General features: G+C 38.5%; 1 protein-coding gene across 3 annotated transcripts in view; it reads left to right on the top strand.

The window, feature by feature from the left end:
* Positions 1-19,400, top strand: part of LOC121944316 (transducin-like enhancer protein 4) — a 52,227-nt gene extending 32,827 nt beyond the window's left edge. For all 3 annotated transcript variants that reach the window (XM_042488061.2, XM_042488060.2, XM_042488059.2), the window contains exons 9-20: positions 3,010-3,132; positions 4,695-4,748; positions 4,847-4,999; positions 5,411-5,543; positions 6,310-6,497; positions 6,717-6,793; positions 6,913-7,162; positions 7,320-7,567; positions 8,851-8,998; positions 10,273-10,423; positions 12,148-12,224; positions 12,705-19,400. In XM_042488061.2, the coding sequence (XP_042343995.1) occupies positions 3,010-3,132; positions 4,695-4,748; positions 4,847-4,999; positions 5,411-5,543; positions 6,310-6,497; positions 6,717-6,793; positions 6,913-7,162; positions 7,320-7,567; positions 8,851-8,998; positions 10,273-10,423; positions 12,148-12,224; positions 12,705-12,812 (1,710 nt within the window). In that variant the 3' untranslated portion in view covers positions 12,813-19,400. The remainder of the gene's footprint in view (positions 1-3,009; positions 3,133-4,694; positions 4,749-4,846; positions 5,000-5,410; positions 5,544-6,309; positions 6,498-6,716; positions 6,794-6,912; positions 7,163-7,319; positions 7,568-8,850; positions 8,999-10,272; positions 10,424-12,147; positions 12,225-12,704) is intronic.
* Positions 19,401-22,377: the final 2,977 nt, after the last annotated feature.

The following is a 22,377-nucleotide window of genomic DNA, read 5'->3' as shown; positions in this document are numbered from 1 at the left end:
CAGCGGAGGCTCCATTTGTCTCTGCAGCAAAATTAATTTGCCTTGATGTTTTTCAAAGAGCTAATTTGCAGGCTAATTAATCTAATCAGTCTGCAAAGAGAGAGACAGAGAGGGGGGGGGGGCTCAACCTGCTCTGTCTCACTCAAAGAGAGACACCTGTGCACGCACTGACATCTCAACATTGTTTGCACATACGGAGTACTAAAGTGTAAACAGGTACAAGTGCTGCCCAACCACACACACACACAGACACACACACCGGACATCACTCCTCCCCCACAGAATCTTTGTCATCAACACTTGCAGCACGGCAAAGGGCAGCGGAAAGGTTACAAGCGTGAGTTAGTGGAAAGGTCGAGTTAAAGGTCCTGCTTTATTTTTCTTCTCTCTGTCCGCCGTGTTCCGGGTAAGGAGAGCCTCCCAATGAGAGAGAGGGAGAGAGATCAGCAGGGACGGGCCGAGCAAGAGGGGAAATGTTTAGTTGACCTTATTTTGATCTTTGCTTCTCAAAGAGGATTAATCCTTCAGTAATGGTATTTAAAGGATGCCATATTTGATTAACAAAAGAGAGACATCAGTGGACCAACTCCCCCCTCTGCTTCACCCACATTTCAAAAAATAATGCCGCTGAGTTCAAGCCATGATGGTGTAGTCAAACTGTCAAGGATGCAGCGCTGCTCTGTGAGATGCAGTCAAATGAAATGGTTTGACAGGACAAGTTTTTAAGCCATCGAGTGGCGTTTGTGCTGTTTGTATTTCTATCTGGCTGCATGATATTGGTCCTAATTTAGCTCAAAATCTTGACACATTCAGAGGATTTGCAGCATTTAAGTTGTACTTGTGCTTTTCACCCTGTCCTGGGCATAAAATGTCAGTAATTTTCCTCAACCTATTACAGCGTTTAGAAAGGAAAAGAACGTCTTTGTTTTATTGCTCAGTTGTTTCAGTTTCTCAGACTGCATCCACTAAAGAGCCTCTTCAGAGAGCCACTCAGAGAGGACATGTCTTTGGTATGTCTTTCTGTAGAATTCCTCATTCCTCCTCTTCTAAATTGTAAGCAAATGAGACCTGTTATCTACCAGAATTAACTTTAATAAATAATAATTTCACCTAAGAGACCTTGTGCATACTTTCATATGATTACAATGATGACAGCACTAAAGCCTCAATGCCTGCCTGAACTCGACCCCGCGTAGAAAACCACAGAGGACAACTCCATTCATTTCAACTCCATTTATTGAAATGATGATGATTGAAGTAGAAGTGTGTGAAAAACAAATCATGCTAGTTAATTCAGCCAATAAATTCATTTCTTGAATAACATAAATCATGTCAGGTACGTCAAACAATCTATGTCTTAAATAAAGTCACTTGATTCCAATCAAACAATTAAATGTAAACATCATGTTATGTTGAATACCATATTTCATTTTATCAATACCATAGTGTGCCACATATTTATTTAACATATGCAATGCAATTTTTTAAATATTTATGGTTTGCCTTAAATAATACTTATGCTCCTTTGAAATAATGTATAATGTAAGTCCAAACAAAATCTATCAGTGCTTATGACTCAATCATAAAGCACATCAGTGAATCACTTAATCAAATATTTGTAAAAATAAATGTACATCATTTTATTTACACCTAAGCTCTGAAATATAATTTTACACAAATCACAGAAATTAAATGGCATAAATGAATGAATGAATGGATCACTGCTTACAATTGCATATCAACACAGCTCGTGCAGTACATAAAGAATAAACTTGCAGCCATACTTTACTGTTCAGCAAAAATATAAGAACATTTACATACCAATAGTGTTTCTGTGGCCGTCTGAGCATTTATGTGAACTTTTCTCCGACATGTTTCTCTTGTGCGTGTGCACAGCTGATATAGATTACACTATGGCGAGGCAGCATCTCTGTTTTTCTCTCTACCTCCCTCACCAGGAGCCTGAGTTACTACATCTATAAATCGTCTCGCCACCCCCTTCTTTTGCCTCTAATGGCATTTGCTAAAATAAGACTGTGACACGGCAGCAATAACCAATCAGTGCAAAGGAGACTCTAACGCAGCTTTCAATTATGTCAATCACTCCGTGATCTGCAGTTCAAACGAGGCAGCACTGATCAAATATGAATCATGATTCTGTTACTGCATTGTTTATTTCTCGCCTCAAATGTCTTCAGAAATCATATTTTACTATACTGTTCAGCTGTAAAATGAGAACGTTGGTCTAGCTGCTGGGCGGTGTTTGGTACCCCCTTTAACTGTAGCCAACATGGCAGCTGGGTCACGTACGTTGTCATGCTGTACACGCAAAGTTGATGTATTGTAATTTGCGCTGTAAAAGACAATCCTTAGTCCAGGGACATTTTTAGAGAACTCCATCGATTTTCACAAAGCTTTGTATCATAACAATGTGGTAAACTTCCCACCATCTAACCAGTTCTTTGATTTTACTGCTCTCCTCTCAAAACACATTATCCAGTAGAGTTTCAGTGGTTCTCGGGTTGTTGCTCTACGGGCTGTATTCCCTAAAAGTTGATCAAGAGACAGACCTGCCTCTATCTCTCAAACTCAGACCGAACTCAGTCCAAATGCTAAAACGAGGCAATGCCAAATATAAACCAAGATTATGTTACTGCATTACCTATTTCTTGCCTAAAATGTGGTCAGACACGGGGCCTTGTGTGGCTACAATAGTGAGAGTTTGTGAACAGGACGATGGCATCAAACTGTTTCCTGTAGTGTGAAAACAGAGGCTGTAAAACTTGGATCAAACGGTGAAGATCAGTTCATTCTGGTAGTTGTAGGTTTTCTACCTCTTGAGCCAAAGTGAATGCCAAAGTCCTTTTTCTCAGTTTCTCTGGTGATGTAGCAACAATTTCAAAAGTATTTGTTTCTTTATACAGCATACACAGCCTACTTTTATGAAAAGACTATCTTTCCAGTGTTTGAATGCCTCTCTAAGTATTTAGCTCATCTTGTGTCTTCCAGAGCTCATCAGTGTCTCCCTCAGCCAGTTTTCGTACCCGAGAGAAGCACAGGAGTTCAAGCGATTACTCCTCCGACAGCAAGAAACAGAAGACAGATGATAAGGAGCTGGCCTCTACACGCTACGTGAGTCAACATAAATTTTACCTTTTCTGACTTGATAATTCTGAGGCTGAGAGAATGGAAAGGGGGAAGTTCTTTATTTGATTGTTTTGTGTTCATAACTACATTACCTAGACTTTTAGTGAAAATTGAAAATAGGCTCAAATTTCAAGCATTTTACAGAAAAAAGAGAGATGCCAACTTTCAAATACAAAATACCCAACAAACCAAAAGCAGCCTGGTGGACAGTATGAGGAGTTATCTCACGTGAGCCAAACTCAAACCCACGCTTTCTTTATTTTGGACATCACAGTGAGAGAGAGACCCAACATGTCAGAGGTCTTAGCTGGGAATTGAACTCAGCTTGTTTCAGTTTATGACTTGCTCTTCATCCAGATGAGCCATCTGGATGCTGCACAGTGGAACCATTCGACCACTACTATCTGATAATTAACTAGCGAAAATACAAAAGGAGAAATGCCAGAGGAATGATTAAAATAGCCTTTGCTGCCTTCTTTTAGAGCATTAATTAAAACCTTGATTTTATGATCGCCCTTTTTATGACTGTATGTGTAAAATAAATGGGATACTGAATTTGATAAAAGCCCTGATTATCTGTATTTTTAGTGATGGAGCATTAAGTTAATTACAGTCTTGCACAGGTTTGTTGGTAGCGTAACAGCTCACTGAAATAATGCTTCATAGGAAGGGAAAAAGGCTAATTTATTTTTAAAAAATGCTTTCCTTGTTTAATGTGGAGGTGCACTAACATATTTGAGCACATCTATACATATTTTTTATACCTCTGAAGGGTGACATTGGAATTTTTTTTTTACCACTGACATCTGTCCATTTTATTGAAAATAAAACACAATTCTCTGTACATTAACTGCACATGCAAATTTTACACACACACACACATACACACATAGTTCTATGGTTCCCAACTGGTGGTTTGCGGATCGCAAGTGACTGGCGACCATGTCAAATTGTGTGAAAAACACATTTTAAAGTGCATTGAATTTGCAGCACAGAGCTTTTATTTTGAAGTGTGTTTTAGGCCTGAAGGACTGTTCTTCATTTAACAGAGAAGGGTGGTGGCTGTGTTTTTTTCCACACTCCCGAAAGCTACAAATACTCTTCCCCGAGCCTCCTTGAGTGTTGTGACACATTATATGTTAAAGGACTGTTGGAAATTTGAAAATGCAATGATTTCTATTTTGACGGGCCTACAGGTTTGGAAGGCATGATTTCTTTAAAAATCACCAAAAATTTTAAAAGAAGAAACATCCTAGAAACACCCCTAGTTTTTCCTTAATTGTATTTTGTTCTTGCAATATGTTTTACTTCTTAAAGCCCACGTTATTCATATTTGTCAAAACAACTTGAAAATTTAGTAATTTCTCATATGTGCAGACCTTGAACTAATGACTAAGGAGAAATCTGGACCGAGTGGATGGAGCAGATGGGAACAACTGCACTAGTTTATTCTGTAACAGTGTATATAAATATAGCACAAAAAAGGTTCAAAATGTTTTCACCAAGGAGTGAAAGTCAAGTGTGTGCCTTTGCTGTCTTCCTCACAGGAAAGTGATGGAGAGAAGAGTGATGACAACTTGGTCGTGGACGTTTCCAACGAGGTACAAAACAGTTTAGGCAGCAATTTGTCATTTCTGTTACCTGATCAGAAAAAATATTTCCATCTCGCTCTCTCATCTTTGTTTGTGTTCACCCACAGGATCCTGCATCTCCTAGAGGAAGTCCTGCCCACTCGCCTCGGGAGAACGGATTGGACAAAAGTCGCCTGTTAAAGAAGGACGCTCCGCTGAGTCCGTCCTCCATCGCCTCCTCCAGCAGCACACCTTCATCCAAATCCAAAGAGATTAATTTGGTGAGTCATTGGGGTAATTAAAGCCCCTGATCTTCTTTTAATCATTTCTCAGGGTAGTTTTCTAATTTTAGGCATTCAGAAAAAAATGTCATTATTGTAAGTAAAGTATAGAAAAGAATGTAGGTTTGGTTTGTAACTTAATGGCAAAATGTAGGATTAATTCAAGTGCAGAAATCGTTTAACACTTAATACATTTTTATAGCCTATCAGTTTTATGAGTCATAAACTGAGTCACTGCATGAATAGTTCCTGTATTATTTAAATCTTTCTGCTCTGCTATTAAATTTGTAAATGGCTGCATGTGTCTAAAAAAACCCTTCCACAAAGAGCTATCAGCTTCATTCAAGGTCAATGTTTACACTAGTGTTAAAAGCTTTTGTGCTTAAGATTTGAGCCTTTTTTCTGTGATAGAATGAGAAGTCCACAACGCCCGTGTCTAAGTCCAGCACCCCCACATCCCGTTCTGACGCCCCAACACCTAGCAGCACCTCCACCCCGGGCCTGAGGTCTGTAACTAGTAAGCCACCAGGAGTCGAGACGTTGGGTGAGTGTTTCAAACAAAGCAGAAACTTTCTTCACATGTATCAGTGACTTTGTCTACATGCGCATTTAAAAAAAATAAAATAAAATAAGACAGTATTCTTAATTTGATACAAGTTATGTAAACAGTGTATTCTGTTTGGATATTCTGAATTCTGCCTTATTACTAATAGCATTTTCCAATTAAGACATGGGATATGCTGGTATTATTCAGGTATTAGAAGCATTTTTTTGGGTATGTGTGCAGTGCATGTTGAATATGCATCTCAACTGGGGGTTTTGCAGCAGTTTGCAACACATCGCCTTTGTCTGTTTATGGTCAGCTCTGTGTTGTCATGGACACAAAGGCTGTGGTGTGGAGATGCATGCCCCAAAAAAGAGCCCCCATATTTTTGGTCATAAGGGTAAACACAACTACTTTAAATATGTTTCTGGATTTGAGCAAATATCACAATTGCGAGCTTTTTGAGAGGTGGTTGAAGAACAGAAAGAAGGAAGCAGCGTTCACACAGTCGAAGATGGAAAAATGTATTTTTTGATACAAAGACATAAAATGGCACGGGTGTCTCCAGCTGTTCAGCTTTTCCATATTTTGATGTGATAAACAACATTTTGGGGCATATTTCTCAGAGTATGCACTGTTGCATGAAAAAGGGAATATTAGTGCAGTATTCATTTTCATTAGACATATAAACAGCTTAGAAGGAATATCATCTTTTTTTAGAATAAGGGTAAAAAGCTAAATATTTTGTGCATATTTTGTCTTGCAGCTCCAGGTCTCCGTACGCCGTTGGCGGTGCCCTGCTCGTACCCCAGTCCGTTTGGAATGGTTCCCCACCCGGGAATGAATGGAGAACTGAGTGGTGCCGGAGCAGCATACACCGGCCTGCATAACATTTCTCCACAGATGAGCGCAGTGGCTGCTGCTGCAGTGGCAGCTTACGGACGCACACAAGTGGTACCCAAACATGCACAAACATATTCACATTGTCTCTGTACACTTACATGCCAATATACTCAGTCAGCGTATGGAATGAATAAGTTTTGCCTGCAGAAGACTGCCAAAAAACTGTCATTAACAACTTAAACAGGCAAAATAAAATGCTATATTCATACTTTTTTGTGTAATTTGTTAATGATTAAATTGTTTTCTTAACTCTCTGTCTAATATCTCTAGGTTGGATTTGATCCTCACCACCACATACGTGTCCCTGGCCTTCCTCCCAACCTGTCTGGCATTCCTGGTGGAAAACCGTATGTCTTGTTTCTGTTAATTAATAACCATTTATTTAATCTTCTTTGTCATATTTGCATGTCCTTTTACCCATACTTCCACCTCTCTTCTCTCCACATGTCCCTTTTCTTCCCTTTAGAGCCTACTCCTTTCATGTGAGTGCTGATGGACAAATGCAGCCTGTGCCTTTTCCTCCGGACGCGCTCATCGGCCCCGGCATCCCGCGCCACGCACGGCAGATCAATACTCTCAGCCATGGGGAGGTGGTGTGTGCTGTCACCATCAGTAACCCAACGCGTCATGTCTACACCGGGGGCAAGGGCTGCGTCAAGGTGTGGGACATCAGTCACCCAGGAAACAAGACTCCTGTATCCCAGCTGGACTGCCTTGTGAGTGCAGTGAGCCTTTCTTATATGATACTGCCGTGTTACTTCATATGTAGTTGAAACACAGAACATGTTATTTTGCCGTGTATAGCAACTAGTTTATGCAGTGATACTTTTTTAATGTCAGTACAAAACCACTTCTGTGCATCTGTCACATCAGAACAGAGATAACTACATCCGCTCCTGTCGGCTACTTCCGGATGGGCGGACTCTCATTGTCGGGGGCGAGGCAAGTACTTTGTCAATCTGGGATTTGGCTACACCAACTCCACGTATCAAGGCTGAACTCACTTCATCAGCACCTGCTTGCTACGCTCTGGCCATCAGCCCTGACTCCAAGGTCTGCTTCTCCTGCTGCTCTGACGGAAACATAGCCGTGTGGGATCTTCACAACCAGACTCTGGTTAGGTATGGAGCTGGGGAGGGTGATGTGTACAGTGTGACAGTTTTGATGAACCACATTTTGAATGTCTCACCAACTTAAAACCAGTTGCCAGAACCCCCTACAATTAAGCTGAAAAAACAAAACAACCAATGGCATCTAACAAATGTCTGAATCTCCAGTCCAGTCCAGAAGTCCCCAAATGATTGGTCAAACACATCATTCACTTTTTTACTCAAGAGAGAACATACCCTTGAAATTTGTCTAAAAGATTAGATTAGATTGACTTTATTGCCCAACTCGCTCAAAAACAGCAAAGCTGCATACAAACACATAACATAATACACCAAAAAAAACGCACAATAGTGCAAACATGCAGGTAGGAGCAATAAGTTATCGAAATAATAAAAATGAGGATAACTTTTGTACAGTTTTCATTCTCTGCATTATAAAGTTAATTTTTGTCATTTAATATGTTTGTCTTACATAATCTATGTTTATATTTGACATTTTTAATATTGATTTATAATATTTAGGTAATGAATAGGGCGTTCTTAGGCTTTTTTACTCTCTTTGCACATAATATTCCAATTGTTGTTACTGTTCTTGTTTGTCCTTGTTTGTACCACTGCATGCAACAATTTCTTATTACATATGCCCTTATGTATACCTTTATTGGTGTGGGTGTGTGTGTGTGTGTGTGTGTGTGGTGAGGAGACAAGTAGCAGCTCTTACTGTGTAACCCCAAATCTTGACTTAATCTGACATGTTCTCACAGTTTTTTTCTTAATGAAAATGCCCACCTTTTATGATTATATCGGAAGTTAAGTTATTTTAAATGGTAATGTGTCAGCGAAGGTCACTGTCTGAACTGGCACTGCCATACGTAGAGCACTATTTCACACCCATGTCTGATGTTGAATGCTTGACAGAGTGTAAGTGTAAATTAAGCCAGTCAGTTTTCCATCCCGCAGGATCAGCGATAAGTTTTCCTCGTGCTAATGTGTTATTCACTTAAGTGCTGCCAGTCAGTCTATGGTTTGTGCTCAGGATGTGTTTCTGTACATTCTTGTGCCTCCAAAATTCCTCCAAATTTACCTTCAAACTGGCTTTGAGAGCTGACTCAGCTGATTTTAACCAACTTGAACAACAAATCTGACAACGTTAGGCCGACATACTGAAACTGTAACTTTGCTGTCTTAAGAGATTCTCTCCAAGATTAAATACAAATATTCAAAGGTGTGCTTTGATTTGATGGTGAATGCTCCACTGTTAGGTATGGGTTTGTCTGATTATGTTTCTTCTGCAGGCAGTTCCAGGGCCACACAGACGGAGCCAGCTGTATAGACATCTCTAATGACGGGACCAAGCTGTGGACTGGAGGCCTGGACAACACTGTGCGATCCTGGGACCTGAGAGAGGGCCGACAGCTGCAGCAGCACGACTTCACTTCCCAGGTACTCAAGACACTTTTTACACTGCATGTATGTTACAGGGACATTTCACCCCAAAATCAAAAATACACATTTTTTCCTCTTACCTGTAGTGCTGTTTATCAGTCTAGATTGTTTTGATGTGAGTTGTTGAGTGTTGGAAATATCAGCTGTAGAGATATCTGTCTTTGATAGAATATAATGGAACTTCTATTTTGTTTAATAAAACTAGATGGCAGACATCTCTGTGGCTGATATCTCCAACACTTGGCAACTCACACCAGAACAATTTGTATTGATACAAAGGTCTAAAGGTAGGAGTAAAAAAATCCATATGGATCAGGACCATAGTTTGTTTTGCAGTACAGTGGAATTACTTTGTAGGTGTAAGCTGCATGTAAGTTTGATTTTACACAGGTTTAATCACTATTATTTGGTGGTTAAAGTAACATGGACAGATTGTTAAAAAATGTGCATCCCAGTACAAGTTACAGCCATTTACAGTTTGCGTGATTACACTCTCAGGCTTTTCTTTATTGCAGTAATTTACTGTACAAGCTCAGTTTGTAACATTTAACCCACCATGAAGGCCGGACTGAGGTCCGGCTTTCTGCCCTCTGCTCAAATACCTTTAACGCTAATAACACTGGCAGTTAGAATTTAGTTTTTTTAGGTGAGGAAAAGATCAGCAATAAAAGCCCATTAGTGCAATTTTCAGGAAAAGACCCATTTCACAAGCTCAGTGTGCACAGGAGGAGGTGAGTGTGCATTAAAGAGAGCAGGGCAGACAGGCAGAGACATGGCCGACAAAAAGCTAATGCTGTCCAATAATATCTGTTCTAACCCTTAACAGCTCCAGTGAGTTAAACACCAGCAAATTGGCAAAGAAAAAGATACAATGGTGTTTAGCAGGTTCATCAAGCCATCAGGTGTCATCATCAGCTAAAAAAAATATTATGATTTGTTTCCCAAATGAGATTGTTCGCCCACCTTATGTCATGATGTATACTTGCTTTTTCCAACAGACCTGCTGGCAGGAAATGTTGCATACTTAATATGATTTTAGAAACTGAAACAGCCATCTGCTTTGACAGATTAGTATGAAATGCTTATGATGGTGTATAAAAGCATACATTGAACTTTTGCCAGCATCCATAGATATGTTAATGTCAGTAGCCACCCCCACACACAAACACAGTCATCATGCACTGAAAAAAATCAAGAGTAGACTAATACAAGACATGATTATTTTGTATTACATTTTCATAAACTATGAGAAATATAACTGTTGTTTGCAGATTTTTTCACTGGGATACTGTCCAACGGGTGAGTGGCTGGCTGTGGGGATGGAGAACAATAATGTGGAGGTCCTACATGTCACCAAACCTGACAAGTACCAGCTCCACCTGCATGAAAGCTGCGTGCTCTCACTCAGATTTGCTCACTGTGGTAAGAAAACACAAATCCATGGAGACAATTCTGCTTTGAATCATGTTCCTATCCATCTTTCTAAAAGGGTCTTAAAAGAAGGAATTTATTGTATGTACAGAGTCTTGGGGAAATAGACTTGTTGATCAAATTCATTAATTTATGAGAGCTGCTGCTTTAGCTTTAACTATATTGAGTGTTAATATGCACCAGAGAACGCTTCAGTTTGTAGCACGTTTATAGTGCTGCATGGTAAGTGAAGGATATGGGAATGCGACTAAATGTGTCATCTTTGTGTAGGAGATGTGATTACAGAAATTTACAATGTAAATGAAGGCGATTTTCAGAAGAGAGCATTACATAGCCAGAAATCATGCAGGACTGCAAAGCAATAAGGACTTTCTAATAGTGAAGATTTAGAGTTTTGGATGAGCTTGAATCAGCCAACAGGTGTTAGCATGGAGCAGTAGTATACACTATCCGCAGGAAACAATAAATGATTTTGATGTTTGCATTATCATCACTTCATAGTTTCTTGAAGTGGCCATTCTCCCAACTTGTCTTATTTGAAGCTGCTTTGTCTGCCAGCACTGTATCATAGATAGCTAATATACAGTCATACCATATTTTAAAAATATCACAACATAATAATATTTTTGTATTTATGTAAGTATAATAGACAGAAAAAAGTAAACTGCCTGTCCATGCTGTCAATATTTGAGCATTATATGCTGGTGTTGTATGTTTTCCCACTGGAGGCCTAAACACATAGGGGGTGTGACTAAAAAACAACATAAAAATACCAAATACTGGCCTTTGAATATTTCACGTCAAAAAGGTTCCAATAGAGTCACGCCAGTGCATTCTTTAGAAAAATAACAAAATAAAACCCAGTGGATTCAATATCATACATTTATGATGACCTTGTCCTCCTCCTTCTCCTCACTCAACAAAACAGGATTTTTGAGTACATCTCTTTTTATGAGGTAGAGAAAGAGACAGAGTCCCACTGCTTCATACAGGAGCTGACAGCCGGTTTTGGACATATTTTGGAATGTGTTATCACAGCTTTGTAATAATAATTTGTAATATAATACAGGTACAAAAACGAACAGGTCCTCCATTGTCGTGACATTATGACGTCCATTCTGCACAGCAAGCCTTTACAGTGCAAAAGCTCCCAAAAAAATGCTCTTGTTCCATAGAAAATTAGTCACTTTTTGTGCAAAAATAAGATCACTGAAAAAAAATATAACAAAATTTAAAAAAAGTCTTAATGCTTTAAATCTGGATCCGGCTACACTCCGATTTTGGCGTTTATTTTGCGCATGACATGTGCAGCTCACAAAAATTATGGACAGTGAAAATGATCTGTTGCTAGTTACATTTATATTTCACTACAGTTTTAAAGTATAAACATTTGTTTTTAACTAAACACTTCTTGAAATTAAAAGCGCTCCACTGTCTGTGTGGACAGAATCCCTTAATTTGTTAACACGCTTTTATTATCATCGATCAAAGCAAACTCAATGTAGGAAGGTCGGGCTTGCAGACAGCAGCGGTGCCGCAGCAGCAAGCTGCAGCAGTGCAACAAGGTAAATCTCACACACAAGTAAAGGTAGATGCTGTGGACCAGAGGTTAACCACCACTAATCTGAGTTGTTTGAGTATTTGAGACATGTTTAAAATTTGGAGCAAATATTATTACTTGATTGTGGCCTAATGTAATTTGCCATCCTCTGCAGGGAAGTGGTTTGTGAGCACAGGGAAAGACAATCTGCTCAACGCATGGAGAACCCCATATGGAGCCAGCATATTCCAGGTAAGTGTGAAAGGACGAATCAAAACAAGATAAACACAGACGACACAAAGTGCAAGGGCCAAAATGGTACAGTCCAGTAGCTAAGAGGTTGCCGATTTTGTGGAAATATCTCTGCGAGATCTCAAACATCTTTCTGCTTTTATGAGGAAGATGGTCTGTAAAAAAAAGTTGAAAACACAAGTGAAGGCGGTGAATACAGTAAACTCAGAAATCTTAAACGTAAAACTCATTGTATATCGAGGACACAAACATTTGAACAAGAAGCCTTTGTCAGAGTCTCAGAAAGAAAAGATGAAGTTGCAGTGGGAGCTGAGTGTGTCCCCGCACTTTTTGCAGATATTGTGGTCTAGACAGAAAAATAAATCATATCTTCTGTTCAACACCTGTCTATCACACACACGGCCTTCGCCCCCTCTTGGCTTCTTCTTCAGTCTCAAGAGCACTTTTCACATTTTCTCAAATCTTTTATTCCCCTTACAGTCAAAGGAGTCGTCTTCAGTGCTGAGCTGCGACATCTCCATAGATGATAAGTACATTGTGACAGGCTCGGGAGATAAGAAAGCGACTGTCTACGAGGTCAACTACTAGGAGGGCACGGCCACCTCTCCATCCAGGCACTTGGCCATGTCTCCGTTACCCATGTACAATTTTTAATATGTATAAAACGGATTTGAATGGAATGAACCAAACCGCTGAGTCTTTCTGGGACAGAGACCTTTTGACCTTTTAGCCTGTCGTGGATCAAAACGAAGAAGCAGAACCAAGCACAGAGATTTTTTTTCTTACTGAGTATCTTTGTGTTGTTGTGAGGAGGAGTGAATGTCCATGTCCAATGAATCTTGAGAGGATGCTGTTGAGACAGCGCTGGCCAGATAATATTCCTTTACACTTTTACGTTTTTTTTTTTTCCCCCAGCACGTTTGCACGTGCTAGCAGCTAAACCATGAGCATCGTTGATAACATACTTGCCTTCATACTTTGTGTTTACCTAAAGGCTTAAAAAGAATTGGGGCCGGACCATTCCCAGAATATTTTCTCTGATAACTTTAGATTTTACACAACAGAAACATACTTAACTAAAGATAACAAAACTTGAGATGGTTATTATTGAGTTAAAGGTCCAGTGTGTAGGATAGGGGGATATTGGCAGAAATAAAATATGATAAAATAAGTATGCTTTCTTAAGTGTATATTTACCTAAAAAAAAAAGTCGCATTTTTGTTTCCTTAAAATGAGCAGTTTATATCTATCTATGTCATGGATCCTACTCCATGGAGTTTGCCATGGTTCTACAGTAGCCCAGAATGGACAAACCAAACACAGTGTACATCTACATGGGCATGAATACCCTGTTTATAACCTAACCTTTGGAGTAACCCGTTTATGTGTTTTAGCATGTAAATAGCATATTCTGTTCATTAGAAACCCAAATATGCTAACGGAAGAACTCTAAAAGAAACTGGGATTTATACGCTAAATATGAATAACCCAATTTCTCTGTGCTCATTTAAACACTGGATCCTGAATATGATTATAAACCGGATAAGCCTCATAAACAGGTTATTCATGTACATGTAACCACACTCACAGGCTATGGGGCATTTATGCGTCACCACTGTGCGTAGTTAGCAGCCCCTCCACAACAAGCCAAACAGCATTTGAAAAACACCAATTTTACCATCAAACAGCTTTATTCAGTAATTTTACTAGTTTAAATCACCTGGTCCGTTTGTTTTAGATAGTAAGAGAACTCTGCAGATAATTTGGCCTCCTGAACAATAAACACTAAAGGAATTTACCAGAAGGCTTGGCAAACAGGAACAGTTTCAGCTGGCTACAATCAGCAGTCATCACTGCTAGATGCCACTTAATCCTACACGCTGCTCCTTTAATGTAAATATCAAGTTTCTCTTCAAAACTTTATGTCATTGATGCGTTCAAAGTGCCCTGCTAACCTAATTCCACATCCTGATGTACTGCCACTACCAAGTATGTACTTATCTTTCAGGTGTGCAGCGTTCATTTCTGTAGATGCACACGTGGAAGAAAAAGAAACAACTCAAAAAGTGTATCCATGGCTTTATTCAGTGACAACTTCTGGTGTATTTTTGTAACTCTAATTGTGTTTTAATTGAGCTGCACAGCTTTTATTTATGAGCTCTGAATGCAGTATTGTTGTTTTTTGTATTTTGGCTCTCTCATTCCTGCCTTCAGGCACTGTCTGTTAATACCTCATACCAAATCTGCCTCTTTTTTTAGATATTAAGACACTTCTTGTTATATTTGTCTAAATCAGTAAATTAGCGTTCGTCATGTGAAAAACATCAAAATTTAATTCGTGAAAAAATGCATGCTGAACATAGCTACTGAACAAATTAGATACAAAATTAATAAGCTTTAGAGGAGCTGTTAAGCAGATTCCTTTATCATTTTGACATGCCAGGCTGTTTCCCCTTGTTTCTGTTTGTGATGGTTTGGGATTGCATGGGGGCTTACAGCTGATTCATGACAATCAGCTGTTGCTGCTGTTCAAAGCAGCGCTGAAGGACCATCTTCAATAGAGTCGTGAAGGGATAATGTATTTTAACGCATCGCACTGGTTCCCTCATCAAAAACCTTATGGGGTTTTTGAATGGGATTTTCAGTTATCTCCATAAATAAGCTCTGTGACGAACACAAGTTTATGAGACTTACACATTTTGTTCAGCGTGATAATCTTCACAGATGAACACCACTTTTGTGTGTTTTGAAGCGTAAATTAAATCACCAGAAGCAAAAAGTTATTGTTAGGCTATGCACGAACTACATCGTGGTCGCACTTATTAAACGTCACCACTACAAACACTTTAAAAACACGTTAAAAGATGATTGAAAAATATTATAAACAGATAAATGTACAAGTTCGAGTGCGAGTCTGTAAAGCCATAACGGCGGGCAACTGGGTTTAATGAGTTTCTGTGTTTGGTGTGATGACGTCTATAGTCCCAGACAAACACTGTACTCCCATTTAGCTACTTGTTAGCAACTGCCATTTTTTAAGACGAGTAAAACCTTAAAAGTTCGAAGATCGTATTTAAGCAGATGTATTTTACGTTGCAGAACAAAATGTCTAAATATCTTTAGCCTGTGTTAACCACAGACCTTTTTTAGGGCATTTTACCGAAAACCCATTAAAAAAACCCATAGACTTTAAGACTAGGGAACCGGGAGTGCTAAGAGGCGAACAGACTTCTGCATTTTAGGACTCATTACTTCACCACTCTTTCTGCCTGGTTAACATGGACCAACACAACAGCAGCAGCTAGAATCTGACACCAAGTCATTAAACAATCTCAACAATCGTACACCAAAACAACTTGACTCTGTCATTAAACCTGTTAATAACCGTAGGGTAAAGTTAGCTGTGTGATGCTAAAAGTTAGCCCTGTCACTGTGTGTGTAACTTTGTCCCAGGCACACAGCTCTCTTTATCAGTTTTAAATACTCAAATGTAGAATAAAGTTGCAGTGATTGGACAGAATTGCAAGGTTGTTCAGAATTCACCCTGAATGTGCATTAATTGTTGCAATTGCAACATCACAACATCCTGCAGGAACTATAGCTGCTGGCTGTGACTTTATACAGTTCAGACACAAGAGTGGTATCGATATTCCCATTTAACTGTAGGCAAACAATCATATTACCCAAAATGTTTAATATCCCTTTAAATGCATATTATGGTTATTAGCCTTCCTTTGATATTTATTTTCTACCAGCTCTGTATGTGTGTAAGTGAATATTTTTATTTATTCTCTCTCATAACTCATAATTTAGTTAGGCGCGAGCTGTGTGTGTGTGTGTGTGTGTGTGTGTGTGTGTATGTGTGTGTGTGTTTGACCCTGTGGGCGATGAACAAACAAACTAACAAGATTGCCCTCAGTGCCCTCACTACTGTGTTACCTTTGCACTTGGTTCTGCCCCCTCAGTTCAGACTCCTCTGGATGCTCACAGGATTCTGTCTGTCAGACTTCAGTAAAACTGTTTGGTGTTTGGAGGTCAACCGGCCCTCCATTTCCTGCCTGGATTTTTCTTTTTTCTTCTTTTCATTTGGACCTTTTGGACACTTCTTTGAAAAACAAGCTGTTAGCGATACGCTCATGATTTCTCTTGGATTTACTTCTGTTGGCTTGTAGAAAAAACACAGTGCCTTTATGCTGCTGCGCTTCTGACTCCATTTTGTCCCGCTGAGTGTTCAACTACACAGAGATATGAAACATGGTGAACTCTGTTGATGGAATGGTTTTTAAAAATTACAGATTTTGAGTGCAACAGTTAAGGATGGATTTTATTGAAAAAGATCAGTCATGAGCAAAGGAACACAAAGGTAACCCAGATTATCCAGTCCAGTTTGTATCAATTGTCTGTTATCCATTTTGGAGTAATCAGGACCAAACTTTTTTTTGTGTCGCCTGCTTTGCTGAACACGTGCATGTGAAATACACAATTCATGGCTATGGCTATGTCAGTCTGATTGTTTAAAGCATGGTGCCATTAACCAGAAATATTTGAGGCTTCAATATTCTTCACTGTCCTTTTTCTTTTTGATTTCAAGCTTTTTTCTCATTGCTATTGCGTTTTACAACTCCATGCCCAAATGACACTTGCAAGAAAACATTGTATGTAAACACATCAGTAGGCTAGTTATTGGCAGAGGTGCAAGTTCCTAGATTTTTTGAACACATGACCTGACACCAGCGACCCCTAATCTTAACCTAAACAAACTTATAGAACTTTACTTTTTGGTCCGGAGGCCCTGAGAGGCAAGCGAGTAAAAATACAAAAAATATCTGGTTATCCACTTTCTAAGTCCAGTTTAAATTGTTTTCACTTTTCCTTTTTTTCTGTATTTTGCACCTGAGATCCTAGAAAAATGCTCTGTCATTTTCTTTTGCACACAGATGCATTGCCAGTATAGTCTTTCTCAGTACCTTTTTTTCATTTTTTCTATTTCATACTTTTCACAATATTGTTTTGTCTGTAAAAAAAAAAATGCCAAGTGAATATTATATTTTATATATTTTTTATATATAATATATATATTTTTATTTTTATTCAGTAGTATTTATTACTTTACTTTAATTTCTTTCTATTGGCTAGAAATGTATTTTAACTCTTTGAAATCTGAGCAAATTGACTTTTGTTTTTTCAACATAGGAAGAAGACAATTAGAAACTTAAGAAGAAATGACCCAAAAATTTACAAAAAAAGGGATAAGACACTTGCTTAAAAAATACAAAAAGGGAAGTCAAAACCAAACAAGGATATAACCTACAAAAAAGGTTAAAATAATAATTTTGTAACATAATTTTGACTATATAATTCTGATAATTATAATATGGTTTTCTGGAAAGTTTCCTCTGTTTTTTTCATATATATTTTTTAAATACAAGCAAAGTGATGTCAATCAGGTCTTAAGGGGTTAATTAATGCAATTATATTTCTTAAAAAAAAAACGTTATAGGTGAAACATCCCATAAAGACTTAATTGTCCCTGTTACCATGACTAACATTACAGTAAACTATTGTTAGCTCTGTAGTTGACTAACTGCTACTTAACTGTAGCTATTGGTTAGCCTCAAACAGTATGTTTTTCATTCACTAGATAGCAGGCTAACAGCCAACATCAGTACAATTTACGCTAACAGCAGATTAGCACCATATAAAATACATTTATAGCCAAAAGAAAGACATGGCAGTAATGTTACATAACTTGCTAACACACAATCTGTACCATGTGTTTAGAGTAGAATATAATAGCCATTTTTATTGTCCACTCAAGTGGAAATTCATCTTCAGCTTCACATACACTTAAAAACTTTACAGACATTCACACATGTGATAACTTAATCTGCCTCTGAGTGCACTGAGAAACTCATACTCACCTGGAAGAAAATTGGTTAAACACTGGAAAACATTGGTTAGTGGTGCACTGCTGCGGCTTGTAGTTGTAATGAGTATTACCAAAAAAAATCACCTGCGGAGAGAAAGAAATGAAAAAAAAATGAAAGGACTTTGAAAGATTATTCTGGCAAAACATTTTCCCACTCTATCATTAAGGTCAGGAGAGAAAACAATTTTGAATTTTTTTTTTTTTTTTTCTCACTTGCCTCCTTGATTTTGCATCACCACAAGGTTATTATGAGACTTATTAATGTACAAAATATCACTTGTATTGTTATTTTAATCCCAGGAGTTGCACATTATAGCTTCATCTTCCACTTCTAAACCCTTTGAGTGTAAAAATACATTTTTAACATAAAAATCAAGAAGTTGGCAAAGAACAGAGAAAGGTTTTTAGATTAATGGAACTAAAATAAGATCAGAATAATAAGAAGGCGCATTTCATATGTGCTAGAACATGTTAATTAAATGTTAGTATCATTGGTGTCATATAGCCTAAAACCTATTTATCTGGTTCAATGCAGTCTTTCCTTTCACTTACCTTTCACAAGGGCACCCTCTCTCAGTACTGACTGCCTTATGAAAGATCAAATGGATGAATTTAAATGTGCTTCGTACTTGATACTGTATTGCAGTGGAAAGAATGAGATTTTTGTTCAGTTAAATGCCACGGAGAAGCCCATTTGAGGATTGCCGTTTATTTTTCTTTCTTTTTTAAAAAAAATAATTTTCTCTACCAAATTAATAGTTTTTGTGGCTGTGACACAGACAGATCTCTATGAGCTGAAGAAACTACTGATAATACCTGCACTGGTGTGAATGCAAAGAGACATTTCACAGCAAAGCCACTTCAAACTCATGAGTTTGATACAGGAGGGACCCCTATGTAAGATATAACTGCTATGACTGATATTTTTGTATTTTCTTTGACAGACACACAGTGACACTGTATATTCTGAAGGACTGATCATGATATTGGTTTGTTTTTCACAGTGTTTGCCTTATTCTGTGCTTTATTTCTAAATCTGAAACATTTCTGTGTTTGCTGCAGTCAGCTTTACGCTTTCGAATTAAAATGTTGATTCGTTCTCCTTACTGTCACTGACTGCTCAGCTGTGTTTTCTGCTCTTGAATTAAAGTCATGAAATCTGAACTTTCTGTACTAAATAGCCACTGTGCAACCTTCATCCTCATTCATAATGGAAAAATATAAAATACATTTTGGTTATGTCAAGAGTCAAACCTCAGTGTTACTCATTTCATTTATGTTAGCTGGCTATATGACCCGATGCAGAAATGATCTTGCATACATAATGATGTGTAGAGCATTTAGCTTGACTAAACTCATGAAGGTGTTATAAGCTGACTGTAAACATGTAATTATTCAATCTTACAGTGGAAAGAAACGTCCTGTTCCTAGTTGAGTTTTTTCTTTCTTCTCCAATACAAAATGCCTTTGCTTTCTTTTTTCTAGTCTGTGGTTGATTTTATTAAATTACTGTGTGGAGTATTTTGTCTTTGGCTTTCTGAGAAGCGTTGCAACAGTGATTCATTGTCCTGATGTTTAAATGGAAAAGATGCACAGTGGTGGAAGAAGTACTCAGCTCTTCTATTTAAAGGGCCACTGTGCTGGATTTACATCTAGTGGTGACGTCGCAGATTACAACCAACTGAAACTTCATCAGTGTGCTAAGCGGTAACTCCTGTTTAGAGTTCCTTCAGTGTTCATTGTTCACAAGGATTTTTTATCAGGAGCCGAATTACCTACAGAGGTCTCCTCTTATCCCAAACAAACTGACCACATGATTAAAACCAGCAAATACACTGGATAAGAAGTCTAACGTTACAAATTTGTGTTTCTCTGAAGTTTGCACACCTGCTAAGGTGTGCTAAACCTTTTTCTCTGATAACTTAATATCCATACATTTGGTGGGTTTTTATTAGAAGCAGAATTACCCAATGAGGTATCTTCATCTCCAAAGTAAATGGACCCAGTGTTTTATCCTGATAAAAACACTAAATTAAGTAGTTTGACATTCAATATGAGAGTCTTTCTGATGTTTGGCTCGTCGGAGAGGGGGTGCTAACTATAGTGGCTGGAAACTGGAATGGTCCTGTCTAGTGCTGGTGTTTGGTTTGTCCATTGGGCTACTGTAAAAACATCTGCATTTGCACAACATGGCAGACTCTGTGGACAAGGACCCACTCCCTATGGAGAGGTAAACGCCTCATTCTAAGGCAACAAACACATGATGGTTCTTATTTTCAGGTGATTATACACTAAAAAAAATACTTATATTCCATTGCTGCCAGTATATCTCCCTTAATCCTTCACACTGGATCTTTAAAGTATATTGTGACAAACTTTTTTGCCCATAAATCTCTGGATATTAACTTGGAGTTTGTGGCAGGCATATTCCACATCCATATTAAGTGAGCTGGGAAACAAGGGTTTCAAGTGTTTTAGTGTGGCATTTTAGTGCAAGCTGACAGGTCAATGCAAGTCCATGTCTAACCTCCTATTGTGAACGTGCTGTGTTCACGCAGAGCACAGCGCTGGACTGTTGAAGTGGATTAAGTGATCTAAGTGAGGGCTGTGGAGGAGGACGCTCCACCATTACAGTGAATGATACTCGTGTTACAGCTCTCCAATCGGCACTTCAAACAAGCAAAAGTGGGAGAGAAGGAGGAAAGGTGGGGATGCAATGTGGGAATGAGCCAACCCTACTTCAACATTTTATATCAAGAGCACTTGCAGTTTGCAAATTGCCCACTTTCCTGACAGACATAGAAGTTGGATTAAACAAACAGGCCACACAATAGCAAGATGGCTTTAGCTATCTTGTGTTGCATCACCTTGCTGGCAGATTTGGCTCATAAAGGTGCAAAGATATGACTTACTTTCTAATGAGATGGCACACTTGGATGTTATAAGTATGTATGTTAGTGACCACCGCTGTCTTGTTTGTTGTTTTTCCAAAAACTGTCATGACCATGTTAGTGACCTCACAGTCTGCTAGGATAATGTTTGCAAAGTGCCACTTTACAAAACCATTACAATACTACTCTGCTAACTTCAGAGCACTGTGAGAATCGCTGTTAATGAATTCACTTTAAGAGCACTGACAGCACACTTTGGAGTCTCCTGAAGAGGGCCATAGATGCAATAGAGTGAATATTTTCTGCAGTTCAAAACAAAGTAGGCCTATGAAATGCTGTCCTTTAGAGCACAGTTCACTGAAAAAGCATTAAACGAGTCTGCAATTGTTTCAATGGCTTTGTGAAGCTGTAATGATTCAGCTTCGTCCGTAACCATGGAGTCAACATTAGGGGGGACCAAATCTGCTTGGGGTCTGTTTTCCCCCCTGGTGGGTGTGATTTTCATGGTAGGCTTATGACATGTTGTGCACCGTCTCTATAAACTAAAGAACTGGATGTAAAAACAAGCCAGAAGTGACTATATTTGAATAAGAGAGTGGAGCTGTGGAGGAGCAAAGGGTGGACTTGACTGAAAGACTGAAGTCACTTAATGTGGCCACACCTTGAATTATGTTTAACTTTAACGCCCAAAAACATTTAAACGAGCCAGTTATATAAAAATCCCCCCGTACAGTTGTCATGGATGTTGAAATTAGCTATAGAGACAAAAACAATTTCTTTGGATCAGACTTGTAGTCTGTTGTTGGGCATTATTAATATGGATATCAATGGGGATTTACTCGCTTTTTGGAGCCAGCCTCAAGTGGCCATTCAAGGAACTGCAGTTTTATAGCACTTCCACATTGACTTCATTTTTCAGCTTTGCTGGTTGCCTCTTGGTCTGTACAAATTTATCTGTGATCCATCAGTTGCTGACATATTTCAAACAGACTGCCAGGTAGATATTGTCATCCTTAAGACCAGAGCTAACGTAGCTAAAATCAAAGAACACAAAGCTCTCTTTCACAGGTAACTGCTAAACCTTTTTTTTTTTTTTTTTTGCAAATGTAAAAAAGAAGAAGCTCAGAATTATGTCATTATAGGCAGAGTTGCCATTAAAACAAACCAAATGCAATACAAGCTGATTTTAGTGAGAGCTAATCAGTAAAATAAACCACAAATTACAGCAGCATTCAATGTAACCCACATCAGATGCTGTTTCATCACCAGTTAATGTTCAATCAAAAATGATTTCCAGATCAATTACTACATCAGCAGAGCTTATTTGCCCTCT

The sequence above is a fragment of the Plectropomus leopardus genome, chromosome 4 (assembly GCF_026936395.1).
Source record: "Plectropomus leopardus strain MGB_pleo_1.0 chromosome 4, ASM2693639v1, whole genome shotgun sequence".
Taxonomy (NCBI): domain Eukaryota; kingdom Metazoa; phylum Chordata; class Actinopteri; order Perciformes; family Serranidae; genus Plectropomus; species Plectropomus leopardus.
The sequence above is the reverse complement of the archived record's forward strand: the minus strand, read 5'-3'. Positions and strand labels throughout refer to the sequence as shown.